Source organism: Bos taurus, chromosome 3 (genome assembly GCF_002263795.3).
Source record: "Bos taurus isolate L1 Dominette 01449 registration number 42190680 breed Hereford chromosome 3, ARS-UCD2.0, whole genome shotgun sequence".
Lineage (NCBI taxonomy): Eukaryota > Metazoa > Chordata > Mammalia > Artiodactyla > Bovidae > Bos > Bos taurus.
In genome coordinates this window covers 103,098,477-103,117,105 of record NC_037330.1, presented here as the reverse complement: position 1 = coordinate 103,117,105, position 18,629 = coordinate 103,098,477, and the positions used below count along the sequence as shown (strand labels likewise).

The following is an 18,629-nucleotide window of genomic DNA, read 5'->3' as shown; positions in this document are numbered from 1 at the left end:
TGTATAGCTGGCTGAGCATTTGTGCTCTATAGTGTGGTAACAGATTTTTATTTCATCGTTACCATTATTGTTCTTTAAAATGTTTTATCTTTTCCAAGAGGCTTTGGGAAAAATCTTCAGGGGCAAACTTCTGATGGCTTTTTTGCAACCAGTAGCTTGACTGCATTCACTAAATGAAGTGATGGGGAATATTGAAGTTTATCATGAACTTTGGCTTGAGAAAGCCACAGATTTGACAACCAAACTGTTTTCAGATGAAACTCCCAGGGAAATTTCACAGAGCTCAGCACAGTAACCCGGAATCTCAGCTAACCTGTGCTGCTGCTGTTGCTGCTAAGTCGCTTCTGTCGTGTCCGACTCTGTGCGACCCCATAGACGGCAGCCCACCAGGCTCCCCCGTCCCTGGGATTCTCCAGGCAAGAACACTGGAGTGGGTTGCCATTTCCTTCTCCAATGCATGAAAGTCAAAAGTGAAAGTGAAGTTGCTCAGTTGTGTCCGAATCCTAGCAACCCCATGGACTGCAGCCTACCAGCCTCCTCGGTCCATGGGATTTTCCAGGCAAGAGTACTGGAGTGGGGTGCCAGTGCCTTCTCCGCAGCTAACCTCTGAGAGTTACTATAAAGAAACTCTAAGTGTGCCAACTGTGGAACACATTATTCAGGAACTGAAAGATATATTCTCAGAACAGCACCACAAAGCTCTTAAATGCTTATCCCTGGTACCCTCTATCATGGGACAGCTCAAATTCAATACATCAGAAGAGCACCATGCTGACATGTACCGAAGTGAGTTACCTAATTCTGACACACTGCTGAGCTGCATTGTTGGAGAATCAAATGGAAACACAGAGGGAAAGATATAGAACTTCCATCCACTATTTATGAAGCTCTTCATCTACCAGACATCAAGTTTTTTCCTAATGTTTATGCATTGCTGCAGGTCCTATGCATTCTTCCTGTGATGAAAGTTGAGAATGAACACTAGAAAGTGGGCAAAAGCGTCTCAAAGCATACTTGAGGAACACTTTGACATATCAAATGTCAAGTAACTTGGCTTTGCTTAACATAAATTTTGATATAAAACACGACTTGGATTTAATGTTCGATACGTATATCAAACTCTATACAAGTAAGTCAGAGCTTCCGGCAGATAATTCAGAAACCATTGAGAATGTCTAAGAGATTTTTAACCTAGACTTTCTCTTGATATTTGAAAAAAACCTGTAATACAGAAATTTTAAAATATCTTACAGAAAAATTGTAAGGGTAGGCCACATAATCACTGAATATCTTGACCTGTAGGCCTCCCATTGAGTTCATTAGTCATTGATAATTTGCCTGTTTAAATGGCCTGTTTGAATGCCCATGCTTTGGAGACCAAACTGTTCTTCCAGAATATAGCATTTAAAGTACCATGTTACATTTTTATGTGATCTCTGCTATTGGCACTTTGGAATTGTTTTAGTTATTTTAGACATTATGTTTATCTCTGTGGATCCAATTGTCAGGTATTAAGTTATCAGATCTTTGAAAAAATAAAATTAGAGGAGGTATGGAAGGAAGGACCACATTTTGTAAAATGTTACAATGAAGCTCGTGACTGACTTTTGAATAGTACAAGTTTTAAGTATGCTATTAAAAATCTGTAAAGGACAGTTAAGAAAATTATCAGACTGTAAGAGAAACGTGTGAGCTTGTCAAACAAGGATTTCAGTGTAGATTTTGTCTTTATCAAATGAAGTTAAAGCAATAAGTTAAAGTTTGAATGGAAGAGCCTGCCATTGTTGTTCCACATCTGGTTATTGCTGTTTGCATTCCTTTATTGAGCCTACGTCTTTGTAAGCTTTTTGGCAGGTATATGTTGAACACTTCCGTTTCATGGTCAAGAGAGGATCAGAGGCCATGGATACTGACAACTGATTTGTCTATTTCCATGACCGTATCTACTGCCTCATCTCGATTTACAAGCAAAGCCTAGAAAACCTACAAAAATAAGTGTTTTGTAGTTTATCTAGGAATAATACAGAAAATATTGCTGTTATTTTTGGTGAAGAAAATAAATTTTGTATAGTTTATTTCAACCTAAATAAAATGTGAATTTTGTTTTATAAAAAGGACTATTCTTTCCTCATTAAATTATCTTGGAAAATTTATCCTTGTCAAAAATCAATTGACCATAAATGTGAACATCTATTTTTGGACTATCAATACTATTCTACTGAATTATAGGCAAATCCGTATGACACTAACACAGTGTCTTGATTATTGGTTACTATAGTTTTGTAGTAACTTTTAAAATTGGTCAAAGGCTGTTTTGCCTATTCTAGGTGCCTTAAACTTCCATATGAATATTTTTTTCCCTTCCTTTTTAAAACTTTTATTTATTTTTATTTGAAGGATAATTGCTTTACAGTATTGCATTGGTTTCTATCAACATGAATCAGCCATAGGTTTACCCATGTCCCCTCCCATTTGAACATTTCTCCCACCTCCCTTCCCATCCCATCCATCTAGGTTGTTACGAATGTTAGGATCAACTTTCCAATTTCTGCCAAATGCCAGTGGGATTGTGATAGGGATTGTGTTGAATCTGTAGACAATTTAGGAAATATTCACATCTTAACAGAGTTTATTATTCTGATACATGAACCTGAGATGTCTTTCTATGTATATAGATCATCTCAATTTCTTTAAACAATGTTTTATAGTTTTCAGAGTATTGTTTTGTACTTCTTTTATTAAATTTATTCCTAAGGATTTCATTATTTTGATTCTATTATAAAGAGACTTTGCTTAATTTCATTTTTAAATTGAAATACATGGTAAGAGCTCATGTGGTTTCTGTGTTTTATTCCATTGATATGGTATATTACATTAATTGATTTTCAAGTGATAAACTAATCTTGCATTCCTGGGAGGCTGAGGACTTTTGCAGTTGTTATTGTCACTGACAAAGAGATGAGGCGGCCCCACACTCAAAAGTAGAGTCTGGGTTGGAAATCCTGGTGGAGCCTCAAGTTACCATGTATCCCTTACACCGACTCTGTGTACTTTCTAGAGAGCACATTTGCCTGCTGGATTAGCTTCGTGCTGATGAGCTTCCTGGGGCCTCAGCAAACCAGGAAACGTCTAGGGGAGTGACTGAGGGGGATTTTTTGGAGACCCTGTGTTGTAGGCTGGAAAATGGCTCCCCAAGGATGTCCTAAGTCCTGGGGCCTGTGAATGTTACCTTATATAGCAAAACAGAGTTTGTGTGTGTGATTAATCTTCTGAGATGGGGAGATGGTCCTGGGGTTACCAGGTGGGCTCTAAATATAGTCACAAGGGTCTTTATTAGAAGGAAGGCAAGAAGGTCAAAGGGGGTGAGGATGATGCGAACATGGAAGCAGAGGTTGGAGTGATGTGGTTGCAACCCAAGGGACACCAAAGTAGCCTCTGAAAACTGGACGATGTCAGGAAGAGATTCTCCCCTGGAGCCTCCAGGAAGAACCAAACCTGCAAACGCCATGATTTTAGCTCAAGGTTCACTTTGGGCATCTGACCTCCAGAACTATGAGAGAATGCATTTGTGTCATTTAAGGTCACTAAGTTTGTGACAGTTTGTTACAGCAGCAACAGGAAACTAATATACCCTACCTCCTGGTTTTCTGGGCAGCACAGGTCTGAGCACTAGAACTCTTCCTCAAACCCTATCACAACTGACTTCACAGAGCTCTTGTTCCCTGTCCCTCCTGTTTCTACATCCTGAGTTTCAAAACACTCCTGTGTATGCTCCTGGTAGTTCCTCTGAGCTTTGCAGGTGAGACGGGAACACAGAAGTAATGCAGTCAGCCCACTAGGATTTAATTCTTGTATCTACTACTTGTGAGCTGTGTTGGTGGGCAAGTCACATCACTTTTCTGAGCCTCAACAGATGTGGATTTCCTCTTTTCCTGTTTTGTGTTCTGGGAGAGACTGGTGCCATGGAAACAAGCCCTTGACTCAGAACCAGGACGGCTGGATGCGGGATCTGCCATTGTAGGGCACAGATTCTCCAGCTGTGGCACGTGGGCTCCAGAGCACATGGACTTTGGTAGTTGAGGTGTGTGATCTTAGTTCTCCAAACAGGGATCAAGCCCATGTCCCCTTCATTGGAAGGTGGATTCTTAACCACTGGACCACCAGGGAAGTCCAGTTGTTAAACTTGTAACATCACACCATTTATAGTCCTAATCTGCCAGTGGCTATAGGACATTTGTCACACTACTAAATCTCTATGACTCAGTTTCTTCATCTGCAAAATCATGAAGATTACAGCACCTGTCATAGGAATTTTTAAAAAATTGAAGTATAGTTGATTTACAATATTATATTAATTTCAGGTGTGCAACAAAGTGATTCAGCGTTTTTACAGATTAGATCAGATCAGTTGCTCAGTCGTGTCTGACTCTTTGCGACCCCATGAATCGCAGCACGCCAGGCGTCCCTGTCCATCACCAACTCCCGGAGTTCACTCAGATTCACGTCCATCGAGTCAGTGATGCCATCCAGCCATCTCATCCTCTGTCGTCCCCTTCTCCGCCTGCCCCCAATCCCTCCCAGCATCAGAGTCTTTTCCAATGAGTCAACTCTTCACATGAGGTGGCCAAAGTACTGGAGTTTCAGCTTTAGCATCATTCCTTCCAAAGAAATCCCAGGGCTGATCTCCTTCACAATGGACTGGTTGGATCTCCTTGCAGTCCAAGGGACTCTCAAGAGTCTTCTCCAACACCACACTTCAAAAGCATCAATTCTTCAGCACTCAGCCTTCTTCACAGTCCAACTCTCACATCCATACATGACCACTGGAAAAACCATAGCCTTGACTAGACGAACCTTTGTGGGCAAAGTAATGTCTCTGTTTTTGAATATGCTATCTAGGTTGGTCATAACTTTCCTTCCAAGGAGTAAGCGTCTTTTAATTTCATGGCTGCAGTCACCATCTGTAGTGATTTTGGAGCCCAGAAAAATAAAGTCTGACACTGTTTCCACTGTTTCCCCATCTATTTCCCATGAAGTGATGGGACCAGATGCCATGATCTTCATTTTCTGAATGTTGAGCTTTAAGCCAACTTTTTCACTCTCCACTTTCACTTTCATCAAGGGGCTTTTGAGTTCCTTATGCTCCAATAAAAGTCATTAGAAGATACTGGCTCTAATTTCCTGTGCTATACAGTATATCCTAGTTGCTTATCTAGTTTATACATAATATGTATGTCTTAATCTCATATCCCTAATCTGCCCCTCTCCCTTTCCTCTTCACATAGAAAACTAGTTCACTTTCTGTAACTGTGAGTCTATTTCTTTTTGCATATGCATTAATGCATATTACTTTTTAGATTCCTTTTTAGATGTAAGTGTTATCATGCAGTATTTGTCTTTGTCTGACATTTCAGTAAGCATAATATTCTCTGGGTCCATCCATGTTGCTATAAATGGCAGAATCTCGTTCTTTTTTTATGGCTGGAGCTGAATAACATTTTATTGTATGTATACATCACTTCTTTATCAATTCATCTGTACATGGACATTTAGGTTGCTTCCATATATTAGTTACTATAAGTAGTGCTGTTCTGAACATGTAGCTTTTAAAATTCATGTTTTTCCTTTTTTTTTCCTGGATATATACCCAGGAGTGCAATAGCTAGACCATATGGCAGTTGTATATTTAATTTTTAAAGGAACCTCCATATACTTTCCACAGTGGCTGCACCAATTTCCATTCCTACCAGCAGTGTGCAAGTGTTCTGTGCCTCCTCTTCTCCAACATTTATTATTTGTAGATTTTTAATGATATTCATTCTAACAGGTGATATTTTACTGATATTTTGATTTGCATTTCTCTAATAATTAGTGATGATGAGCATCTTTTCACTTGCTTGTTAGGCATCAATCTGTCTTCTTTATAAAGCTGTCTATTCAGGTCTTCCATTTTTTGATTGGATTTTTTTGATATTGAGTTATATGAGCTGTTTATATATTTTGTATAATAACTCATAGGATATTTTGAATATTTAATGGATTATTGTAAGCAAAACACCTAAGAGGCAATGCTTAGAAGGTTTGCTCTTATTATTATTACCACCATCATTGTTATTGTTTTGTTGTTGACATTATTGGAGAATTCCATAGACAGAGGAGCCTTGTAGGCTACAGTCCATGGGGTCACAAAGAGTCGGACATGACTCAGTGACTAACGCTTTCAGGGGATTTTCTGGTGGCTCAGTGGTAAAGAACCTGCTTGCCAATGCAGAAGATCTAGGTTTGGTCCATGGGTCAGAAAGATCTGCTGGAGAAGAAAATCGCAACCCACACCAGCACTCTTGTCTGGGAAATGCTATGGACAGAAGGAGCCCGGAGGGCTATAGTACATGTGGTCACAAAAGAACTGGACACAACTTAGTGACCAAACAGCAGCAATCCTATTATCTTCTCTGACCTACATGTACTTTCATTGGCTCACACAAGATTTAGTCTTGGGGGATACAAATACCCAGGAATCAAGATGCTGAGGGCATGCATGATAAGATACCTGCAACTAACTAACTATTACTAAACAGATGGACAGCTCTTTCTTCAAATTTCTAGAGAACAAAGCAGGGAAGGAGCACAGAGTCAGTGGAATGGGTCCGTGGCTGGGAGGCAGGACTTCTAGGTTCTAATCCCCTACACACTACCTCATGCAGACCAGTGACTTTCCTTCTCTGAGCTTCAATTTTCATGGCTGTAAAAGAGAGCAGGGAACTGGACATGTTGACCTTGAAGGCCCCTTATGACTTAGAGAGCAGTGAAGTGACCAAAACCAGCATCAATGACTCCCTCAGGACTTAGTCCATGACAAGTGCTCTTATCTGTTTCCATCATTGTCATCATCTGTAAAACAGGGACCATTACACCTCCCTCCCAGGTGTGTTGGGAGGACCTGATGAGAAATATACCTGAAAGTGCTTTGTGTGCAAGGCTGTCCCAAAGGACCACTAAGATGCTCTTGATCATTATACCATCAGCAACTGCTGCCATTTCCCTCAGCTCCCTCCCCAGACATAAACCCAGAAACTTTCTAGGACACCAGTCTTAGCAAAGGAGAGCTAATTCCCATGGAACCCCTCCCAGAAGCATTCTCAGTCTGGGGCTAATTACAGAGTCCCTGGATATTAGGACTGCCACAGCCCTAGCTTTTCCCTTCTTGCAGCCCACCCTCTTCTCCTCGAGGCCTGCAGGGCCACCTGGCTCAAAATTCAACATCCAGAGTCCAGTCTTGCTCCTCATACCAACCACCCCCACCCCCTGGCCCAGCCCCACTGGTGGTCACAACCAGCTCCAGGACAGCAGGAAGGATTTCAGTTAGAGTTCAGGTAGAGCCATTAGTTTAGACACAAGCACTGAAGCCTGTGATATTGTGGACACAGCCCTAGCCCAAGAGGTTCGTAACAGGGCTCTGTTTCTGGCTCTCCCACTATCTAGCTGCATGGTCTTTGCCAAATCCCTCATTTCCTCCAGATCGTATCACTTACCTGGAGTATGGAGAGTAGACAGATAGTAGGATCAAGCTTGACAGTCTTTTAAGTAATTCTGTCATTTAAAGAGTCAGAATGGCATGAGTTTCATCTTATCTTTGATCCTAGATTGCTTCTGACTTAAGGCAAGTCACCGCACCTCCTTGGGCCTCAATTTCTTCATCTATCCAATGGGCAAGTGGGTCCTGCATGGGCTATCTCTTCAGAGCTGAAGTGAGGGTCAGTGACACGGGGGAAGAGGAGTCAGGGCCTGGATCAGGGAAGAGTTGGTTATCATTGCCATTCTGGTTCTGAAGAAAAGGATTAACAAGGCAAGTTTTCATCTGTCCCGAGTTCTAGGCCCAACTCCCTCTCTTCCCTGAATCTCTGGGCCCATCAGGCTGGAGGACATATGTGTGTGTATGGCGGGGGAGTGGGGGGCGGTGAGGAAGATGGGGTACAGGAGAAGACGCCCACAGGGCAGTCCTCTGAGACTGTAGTTGAGTCTGGGGAACAGCTGACAGTTGCAGGGAGCCTTGGGATCAGAGTCCCCCGCATCTGCCTCACAAAGAACCAGAAGAACCCAGATGGAATGCTCAGGTATTTCTGACCCCAGGGACAGTTCAGGGGCACACAGTGGATCAGGGATGCCATGAAAGAAGAAATGTGTCCCCTCCCTGTAAGGTGTGATTCCAGGAAGAAGGAATGGGAAGGGGGATCAGGAAGTAGACACAGGGAGGGGACTAACTTTCATGAAGTGGTTATTCTGTGCTGAGCATCGGGCTCACGTGTACCATCACTGGATCTGCATCATCACCTGTGAGAGAAGAAAAGCGTCTTCCGCATTTTAGAGAAATGGAAACTGAACCTTGCCTCAGAAGACAGAGCCAAGTGGGGGTAGCAGTGGCCTCCACATGCTTCTGGGCTCCTCCTGTTATCAGCCTCTCTGATCTTGTTTGGAGAAGTTCCTTACCCTTTCTGACCCTGTTTTCTCATCTGTCAAATCCCTGCCTCCCAAGGCCTGTACAAAGTAGGCTCTGAGTGAGCTTGGGCTTCATCCCTAAAGGTGGGAGTCAGTGGGGCCTGGGAGCTCCCTGAGTGCAGAGCTGGTCTTCCACGTGCCATGGTCAGCCCTGCTGAGGGCTGTGAGGAGGCTGGCGAGGGTCCAGAGGACAGTGCCAGGCTGTGTCTCGCTGTCTGGGAGCCAGGCAAGAGGACTGGGCTGAGAGGGTTTGAGCTGGGTTGGGCTCCTCCTGGACAAGGGTAGCTCATTGCACGCTCCCCCAACCACTGCCAATAGCAGAGTGGGAAGCCTCCAGCACTAGGTCATCCTGAGACGTCTGGCTTCTTAGGACTCAGGACTGGAAGCAGCAGTGTGCTGGGAAGCACCTAACAATCCATCCTGGGAGGGGAGGGAGGAGTTCTGAGTTGTATTGTTTTCTGGTTTCTGTGTTGGGTAGATACACCCATCGTGGCCAGATGTTAAGCAAACAAGATGTCACTGATCTCAGAGGTAGGGAGAGATCATGGAGCTCTCCATTATTAGAGCATTTCCATTATCAAAATCCAGTGATGCAGACAACTTCTGAAACACAGGAAACGAATGTTTGCATTTTGTAGTAGAATGATCAGGATGTGAAGAATTTTGAGCTTTTGTTTCTACCCTTTTTGTTTGCTTGTGTGTTTCATTTTATAAACTGACTTTTCATTTCTTTTTTCACTCCTAACTGTTAAGATTTAATTGACATATAACTATGTGTAACTTTAAGGAGTACAGTGAGTGAATGGATACGCTTATATATTGCGAAACAGTTACCACAATCAGGTTAGTTTAGGCATTCCTCCACTTCACCATTACTTGTTGTTGCTATTTTGGTGTAAAACCTCACTCTTACAGTACACAATAGCGTATTGTTAACTGGAGTCAGTACGCTGTTGGTTAGGTCCACAGGACTTTCTTTGTGCCCTTTGAGCAACCCCTCTCCATTTCCCACCCCACCCCCCAACCCCCAGCTCCTGGCATCCATACTCTACTCTGCTTCTACAAATTTCATGCTTTTAGATTCTACATGTAAGTGAGATCACACAGTGTTTGTTTTTCTCTGCCTGACTTAGTTCAGATAGCATAGTGCTTTCAAGGTCCATTGATTTTTGTTTTTAACATACTTGACTTAATTACAGTTTATGTACTCAACTTCAGTAATGACCTCGTTTAACACCATCCCACAGCATTTCTGAAAAGTCAGTGCATGACTCTGGTGACCTGTGGCTGACGGAGAGGGACCTCTGAACCCAAACTTCTCTTCCTGAAGGGATGGGGAACTGAGGCACAGACAGAAGGCAGGATGGGAACTCGGTCATGGGCGGCACAGGCAAGACTTGTGCAGGAATTTCACCACACTGTCTCACTCAATTCTCTCAACAACCACAGAAAGTTGGGTTATTAAGATATTATTCCTGTCATTTTCCAGAGGTGAAAATGGAGGCAGAATAACCCAAGTTTAAGAGAACGGGAGCTAGAACATGACAGATCCTGATTCAGATTCTCTTTGTGCCCTTAGAGGACATGAGTCCTTGGGCAGTTTCTTGTCTCCACTGGCCCTTGACTTCTTTGTATGTACCATGAAGCTGATGCTACTTTCCAGATACCTTTTGCCAGGACCTGGTTCAAGATCTGTATAAGGTTTGTTCTCCATGGTCAACTCATAAGTATCATCATGTCCAAGTTGTTCTGCAGAATGGAGGAAGATTTTGATTTCCCCAAGGTGGTTCAATAGGGAATAGGGATTTGACTCATTCTTGGTCTAATTGACAAGTTGGACATGAGGTTTAGAAGGTAAGAGGACAATCAGCATGAGGCCTTCAGTTCTTGTCATCGCTACGAGGTGACCAAGTACAATAGCCTCTCCCCTGAGCCAGTCATATCCCTCAGAAGGCTGGAAGAGGAAATAGACAGGTCACTATGCCTCCCCAACCAGGGTGTGGTTTTTTTCTTCCTCTGTCCACAGGGACCTCTTCCTTGTGGGGTTCTTGTTGACAACAGTCAGAGAATTCCATCTTGGCATCCCCACCAGAGACAGGGATGGTGGTAGCAGGTGGCAGAAGGATGGCCCTCCACCCACTCTCCCAGAAAAACCTGGTAAGGAGGCAGGACCATAAAGCCTCAGCGGCTTGGCCCACTGGGAGAAGCTTGGAGTGGCTGAAGCTCCCTCTGTCTACACCTGAGAATCTGACAGGCAAGGCCTTCAGGAGCCACGGCTGGCCAGGTCAAGTGCAAAGAGCTGAGCAATGCAGAGAAGGCAGGGGATTCATCCTTCCATCTCTCAGAAGCCTGGTGCTTTTCTGGAGACTGGGTTGCCTGGAATCCTGGCTCACTGGACTCAGTTGCCCTGGGCACTTCCTGTTCAGTCTCTTTCCCTTAAGAACAAGTGACAGTCTCTCTGTAACCTGTGAATGCCTGAGGGGTGAGATGGTCACTGTGCTTGGGGCTATGGGTGGGATCCAGGCATCTGTGGGGGCTGGAGGTCAGCGGTAGCCAGGTCACCCAGCCACTGGGTCCTCTCTGTGCTTCTGCCCCAACATCCCTCCAGGCAGCTCCCACATTCCCCACTTGTCTTTCTTCCCCACTTCACATCCCATTCTTTCTTCCTAAGACCTCCTTCTTTCTTCCATTTGTTCATGTAGTAAATATGTATGGATGGTTCGTCTGTTCCAAACCACGTTCTAGGAGCTAGAAACAGAAAATGAATAATTTTCTGAGCTTCAGGTCTCCAAGTTCAGCTAAGAGACATCACGAAAGGACAATGCTGGTTATGCTGGGAGAAGCCCTCAACAATGACAGCAGGACCACAATGATTAGTTCCCACTCCCCTGTCCCCTAGAGACCTGGGCTGTTGTGAATTAAGACCTGGTCTCCTGCATTGTAGGTAGATTCTTTGCCATCTGAGCCACAAGGGAAGCCTATATATATATATATGTGTATATATATGTATATAATTTTATATAATTATATGTGGTATATATGATTATACCAAGATAAATAATTTATCATTTTTTTTCTCTATGGCTAGTGCTTTTTTGCACCCTGTTTAAAAATTTCTGCCTATTACAAGGTGACATAGATATGTTTTTGTGTTTGATTCTAAAAATCTTTGTTTTGTGTTTACCATTTAAAGCTATAGTATATCTGGAATTAGCTTTTGTGTACCATGTGAGGTAGGATTTCATGAATTTTTGTTGCCTGTGTGAATATCCACAGGATCCAGCAGAATATGTTGAAAAGACCATGCTTTCCACATTGTGTTGTAGAATCAGCTTTGTCATGAATCAAATGGCTCTATATTCACAGGTCTGTGATGGACTCTATTTTGTTCCATAAATAGTATCTCCGGTTTATTTTTGTGCCAATGTCATGCTAGCTTAGTTATTGCAGATTTATAGTAAGTGTTGAAAGTCACTCAGTCACGTCTGACTCTGTGACCCCATGGACTATACAGTCCATGGAGTTCTCTAGGCCAGAATACTGGAGTGGGTAGCCTTTCCCATCTCCAGGGGATCTTTCCAATCCAGGGATCTAACTAGGGTCTCCTGCATTGCAGGTGAATTCTTTACCAACTGAGCCACAAGGGAAGTCCAAGAATACTGGAGTGGGTAGCCTATCCCTTCTCCAGGGGATCTTCCCAACCCAGGAATCAAACTGGGGTTTCCTGCATTGCAGGCAGATTCTTTACCAACTGAGCCATCAGGGAAGCCCCATAGTAAGTGTTAATATCTGATAAGTCCTTCAGGTTTTGTTTTATCCTTCAAGATTCTTTAGAATTTCCGTATAAATATTACAACCAACGTGTCAGTTTTCTATGGAAAAAAGTTGTTGAGGTTTAGATGGGGACTGAATCTATAAATCAATTAAACATATTGATAATGTTGAATTGTCCTGCATACCCCTCATGCACGAACATGGCATATTCCTCCAATTACTTGGCTCTACCTTTATTTCTCTAAATAATGTTTTTCTACACATATTTTATTAAAGTTATTAATACATGTTTATTTTTTTAAATGCTCTTATAAGTAATTTTCTAGCTCCTGGTATAGAGAGAGATGTTGGGTTTTTGTATACTTATTAATTCCAATTTCTCTTTGGGTTTGTAAAAGTTTTCTACCTATACAATTAGGTGTTCTGCAAATAATGATTGTTCTTCCTTTCCAATCCTTTGGTCTTTTGTTTATTTCTCTTGACTTATCTCACTACCTAGGACCACTAATACAATAGTCAAAAGAAATAGTAAGAGTGAACATTTTTGTTTCACTTTCAGTGTTAGAGAGTAAGTTATCAGTGCTTCACCAGGTAGTATGATAGTTGCTGTAGGCTGCTTCTTCTTTACTGGAGATGATATTTATTACATTAAGAAAGTTCCCTTCTATTTCTACTTCGCTAAAAAGTTTATTTATAATCTTAATTGACTGTTGACTTTTTTTTGCCAGATGCTTTTTCTATATCTAAGTTAATCACATAATTTTTCTCCTTTACTTCCTGTAATCAGATGAATTACATTGTTTACTAAATAAACCTTGAATTCTTTAATAAACCCAATTTGATTGTGATATATTATCCTTTTTAATATATTGCTAAATTAAATTTGCTAATATGTTGTAAAGAAATTTTGCAGCAGTCCCCATGAGAGAGATTCATTTGTGCTTTTTCCTTCTTATATGTTTTCGTTATTCTTTGTATTGCGTTTATACTAGTCTTATAAAATGAGCTGGTTAATATTCACATTTTTTTCCTATGCTTTGAAAGAATTTGTTATGATTGCTATTATTCCTCTCTTAAATGTTAGAAAAATTTACCAGTAAATCTATCTTGAGTCTAAAGTTTTCTTTCTAGGAAATTATAGATTCACCTTTTTGGAAAGATAGTGGATTCTTCTGATTTTTTCTTCTGAAGTTTTCAGAAGAACTTCTGAGTTCTTGTTTGTCAGCTTTGGTAATTTGTGTTTCCATTTGTCCATTTTGTTTGATTATCAAATTTATTGTAATAAAATTGTTTGTAATTTTTAAAATTAGCTTTAAAATGACAGTAGGATCTATAGTAATGTTCCCCTCCTCACCCCTGATGCGGGTAATTTGTATTTTATATAATTTCTTTATTAATCTTGCTAATAGCTTATAAATTATTTCAGAAAGTGAATTTCAGGCTCTGTCAGTTTTTATTGATTGTAGCCTTGTTTACTATTTCCTTGTTTTATGCTCATATCTTTATTATTTCCTTCTTTCAACTGTTTTTTGGTTTTGATTTAAGGCTTCTTTTCTAGTTTCTTGAGATGAAGGTTTAGTTGTTTAATTTTTATTTTAGCATATTCTAACATATGGATTTAAGACTAGAGAATTTCTCCTAAGCTCTGATAATGTTATTTATATCATTATTTATTTTAACATATACTAATTTTCATTTTGATTTTTTCTATCCCATAAATTATTTAGAAGTATATGCTATAATAATTTTGAACGAGTCTGGTACTTACCTGTTATATTTACTTTGACTCCTAGCCTATCTCATGGTTAAGAGTATACTCTGAATGATTCTCACCCTTTGGATTTTTTAAAATTTACACTTATGATGTAACACACAGTTAATTTCTGTAAGTGCTCTATGAATCTACAAAGTTTCTTTTGGTTAATGTTTGCAGGGCAATTTTTCTTCCTAGAGTGTCTGACCTTGTATTAAGGTGTATTTCAAAAAGAAATACAACTTTATTGAGGTATAATTGATGTAACATTGTTAACTTGAGCAACATGTTATTTAGACATATTTACATATTGCAGAACGAGCAAATAATGTTTCTGGTGGATAACATATAGGTTTTAAAAACTCCATTTGAAAATAACCTTTGATGAAAATCTTTAGTCCTTTTTCATTTAAAGTAATTAACTACATACTAAATTCCACTATTTTCTATTGACTTATCTATTTTATATTTGATCTTTTTCCTCACTCAAAAGAGCATTATTCTGGATTGATGAATATTTTATTAGTTCATTTTCTTCTATTTTAGGTTGTTGGCTATATATTATTTATTCTTTTATTGATTTTTCCTAGATATGTTAACATAAATCTTTGACTTATCACAGTCTAATGCAAGTGGTTCATTTTACCCCTTTTCCAGTTATGCTAAATATTTAGAACACTAACTCTACTTACCCCTTCTATTTCTTATTCTTTTGTTCTTTGCCATATCTTGTCTTTGATTTGTTTTAAATCCCACAAATTTTTATTATTGATTTGCATTCATTATTAATACATATCTATCCTTTCCCTGAGGGACTCTTCATTTCTTTTTGCATTTTTGTGTTTCAGACACTTTGTTTCTGTGTGAAGAACTCCCTTTTAAATGATCTCATATTTTGTTTGTCTGAAAAAGTTTTTATTTAACATTAAAAATTATTTTTAAAAACTTTTTTTGGAAGTGACTTAACCATCAAAGAAGCTGAAAGAGTACTACAAAGAAATCCTGTATGCCCCTAATACTTGGATTTATTGATTTTCAGCAGTTATTATTATAATTTTCAGAATTTTCTGAGAATAATTTACAAATATCATGTTCCTTTACCCTCCAATTCTTCAGAGAATAGTTCCTAATATGTAAGAGAATAGGATATTCTCTTATGTATTATGTGCTAAGTCGCTTCAGTTGTATCTGACTTTGTGTGACCCTTTGGGCCGTAGCCTGCCAGACTCCTCTGTCCGTAGGATTCTCCAGGCAAGAATGCTGGAGTGGGTTGCCATGCCGTCCTCCAGGAGATCTTCCCAACCCAGGGATTGAACCCTGTCTATTACGCCTCCTGCATTTACCACTAGTGCCACCTGGGGAGCCCATTCTCTTATATAGTAGCTATCAACCACAGGGATTGTAACACTGATGCACTTATCTAAACTAATCTAACTCATATTCCAGTTTTATCAATTGTCAAACTAATATTAATATTATTTGTAGCATTCCCCCTGGCAGGTCTACTTTTGCATTAGTTGTTATTTTTTAATTGCCTTGTGTCTATTATACATTCTTAGCCTTCTTTGCCTTTCATGACAGTTATTTTTTAAAGATCAGAAGCTAATTACTTTATAGAATATTCCTCAATGTAGGTTTCTATGATGTTTACTCATGATCAGATTTAGATTTTGCTTTTTTTGGCTGAAAATATGTAGGTGATATATTGTTAGATTTTCACATATGGAGACACATAATGTCTATCTGATTCTTATTGGTGACATTAATTTTAATCACTCAGTTAAGATGTTGTCCAGTTTTTCCACTGATAGCTACCACTTTTTACTTTTGTAATTGCTTTATGGATAGATGTCTTGTAACTGTGTAAATTCTATTCCTTATCAAATTCCATCCCCATAGATTTAGCGTCTGCATCAATTAGGATCCTGGCAGAAGACAGAACACAACAGTAATGTGAACAGGGAAAATTTAATACATAGAATTTTAACTGGTAAAATTTTAACTGGTAAAACTGCTGAAAGGGATAAAAGAGAAGTCTCTGAGATCTAGAAATAGGAATATATATATATATAAATTTATATATAAAGGAGCTTCTACCTTGTGGCTTAAGAAGAATACACAGGGGCTAAGGATTTAGAAGATACTTCCCTCCTTCCTCCTGCTCTTCTCCTATCTTCCTCCACCAGAGAAAAAAAGACTGAGCTCAAACTTTTTCAAAGAGGGTGTGACTGCCACAAGAATACAGTTTGTTACTGGGAGTAGGGATGGAGCCACAGGCCAGAGCTCTCCTAGAAGTGGCCACTGGGTGGGGAGAGTGTGTGTAGCCTGAGTATGTGACCATGACTGGTCCACACCAATCAGCTGGCTCTCCGCCTGAGTAACTAAGGAAGGAGAATTGAAGTCCCAACCTAAGTGCCTTCCTGCTGCCATCATTTCATTGCCCTGGTATCTCCCTCTATTGGAAATGCCTCCCACTGTCATCTGCTAAAGAGACAAGTTTACAGGGTAAGGAGAAGCTTGTAGCACATCCAGACAAATGATCTCTAAGGCAGAAGGGAAGGCCATTTCTGCAGGTTTGGGGGCTGGAGTGGATAGCTGTAAATTGATTGTTGCTAGACATTTGAGTGACCAGTTCATCCACTGAGGGGTGGGGAGTAAGACTGGGGAGATTGCAAATGGGCATTTACTACTATTTAGGGTTTTAAGGCATTGTGTTAATATGAGATACTTCATATACATCATCCCAAATCTTCCTAAAAACCCTGAGAGATGAGTGTTATTCCGTTCAGTTGCTCAGTCCTGTCTGACTCTTTGAGACTCCATGGACTGCAGCATGCCATGCCTCCCTGTCCATCACCAGCTTCCGGAGTGTTATTAGCCACATTTGATGCGAAGAACTGACTCATTTGAAAAGACCCTGATACTGGGAAAGATTGAGGGCAGGAGGAGAAAGGGATGACAGAGGATGAGATGGTGGGATGGCATCATCAACTCAATGGACATGAGTTTAGGTAAACTCTGGGAGTTGGTGATGGACAGGGAGGCCTGGTGTGCTGCAGTTCATGAGATCGCAAAGAGTCGGACACGACTGAGGGACTGAACTGAACTGAACTGAATAGATGAGGAGCCTGAGGCTTAGAGTGGTTAAGTAACTGCAAGGCACTAAATGAGCAGTGGGCTCAAAATTAAAATCCCAGAGCTTCTGCCGCCAGATCTTACTAAACTATCATATTTTAGATGGCATTTAAATTAATGTGATTCTCCTATAGGCCCACCATGTGGATGCCTCCAGGGCAGAACCAAAGCTGGGTTTCTGAATTTATCCTGCGTGGCTTCTCCAGTGACCCCACGACCAACAGGGCCCTCTTCAGTGCCTTCCTTCTTCTTTTCCTCAGCTCAGTCCTTGGCAATGGGCTCATCATCACCCTGATATGCCTGGACACGCATCTCCACACTCCCATGTACTTCTTCCTCTGTATCCTCTCCCTGCTGGATATGGGCTGTGTCACCACCACTGTGCCCCAGATGCTGGTGCATCTTCTTTCTCGATCTCAGACCATCTCCTTTGCTGGTTGTTGGCTACAAATGTGCATCTTTGGTGCTGTGGGCCTGACTGAGTGCATTTTATTTGTCGTCATGGCCTTTGACCGGTACGTGGCCATCTGCTATCCACTGCGTTATACTGTCATCCTCAGCTGGGGCCTGTGCACACGACTGTCAGCTGGGACCTGGGCCTGTGGTTTCTTCTTCTCTCTGATCCACACTTTTTTCACCATGAGACTGCCATACTGTGGGCCCAACATGGTCAACCACTACTTCTGTGAAGGCCCTTCAGTACGAAATTTGGCTTGCGTGGATACTCATGTCATTGAAATGGTGGATTCGGTCATCAGTGTCTTCATGGTTGTTGCCCCACTCTCACTCATTCTGGCCTCCTACATCTGTATTTCCCAGGCCATTTTCAAGATTAAGTCCATGCAGGCCCGCTGCAAGGCTTTCTCCACCTGTGCCTCCCACCTGACTGTGATCACATTCTTCTATGCTCCAGCCATCTACATCTACATGAAGCCCAATTCGAGGTATTCCCCTGAGCGAGACAAGCAGATCTCACTCTTTTATAATGTCTTCTCTGCCCTCCTCAACCCTGTGGTCTACAGTCTGAGGAACAAGAACATCAAGGGGGCTTTTCTCAAAGTGATGGGTAAGAGTAGAGTGATCTGTTGAATTAGGAGACAGGCAGAATCTAAGATAGAATGCCCAATATCGAGAAAAGGTGGAGTATCTATAATGTATGAAACCAACATTATACATGTGAACCAATGTAGTATTTGGTCAGTTGAACAAAGGTGGGAAATGAAACTAACATGGCTATCTTGATCAACTTGCTACATTATGGTGCAATGAGAAATAGCTCCCTAGTCTTAGTGGCTTACAACAGTGAAAATTCATTTATTGTTCATTTTCCATGTCAGTTGTAAGTAGACTGTGATCTTCTGCCATTTGATTCTTGGATGCGGCCTGAAGGAGGAGGTCTTATCTGGAAATGCCAGTCTTATGACTGAGAAAAAGGAATAATGGCTGAAATATTAACACATGATTTGTATTA

At 40.9% G+C, this 18,629-nt stretch overlaps 2 protein-coding genes across 15 annotated transcripts in view; both read left to right on the top strand.

Moving 5' to 3' along the window:
- The window catches only part of OR13P13 (olfactory receptor family 13 subfamily P member 13), a 217,358-nt gene that overhangs the window by 84,182 nt on the left and 114,547 nt on the right, over positions 1-18,629 (top strand). The window contains exon 3 of one of the 14 annotated variants that reach the window (XR_001498250.3): positions 255-9,528. The exons of 10 other annotated variants lie outside the window; for them this stretch is intronic. The gene's annotated coding sequence lies outside the window, so the exon portion shown is untranslated. Of the gene's footprint in view, positions 1-98; positions 9,529-18,629 lie in introns of those variants that run through there. 3 more of the 14 variants (XR_003034089.2, XR_003034092.2, XR_003034091.2) reach the window with 3 other exon arrangements.
- On the top strand, positions 17,300-18,247 carry OR10AK15 (olfactory receptor family 10 subfamily AK member 15). Its single transcript, NM_001390803.1, has one exon. It carries the CDS (start codon positions 17,300-17,302, stop codon positions 18,245-18,247), a length of 948 nt encoding a protein of 315 aa, NP_001377732.1.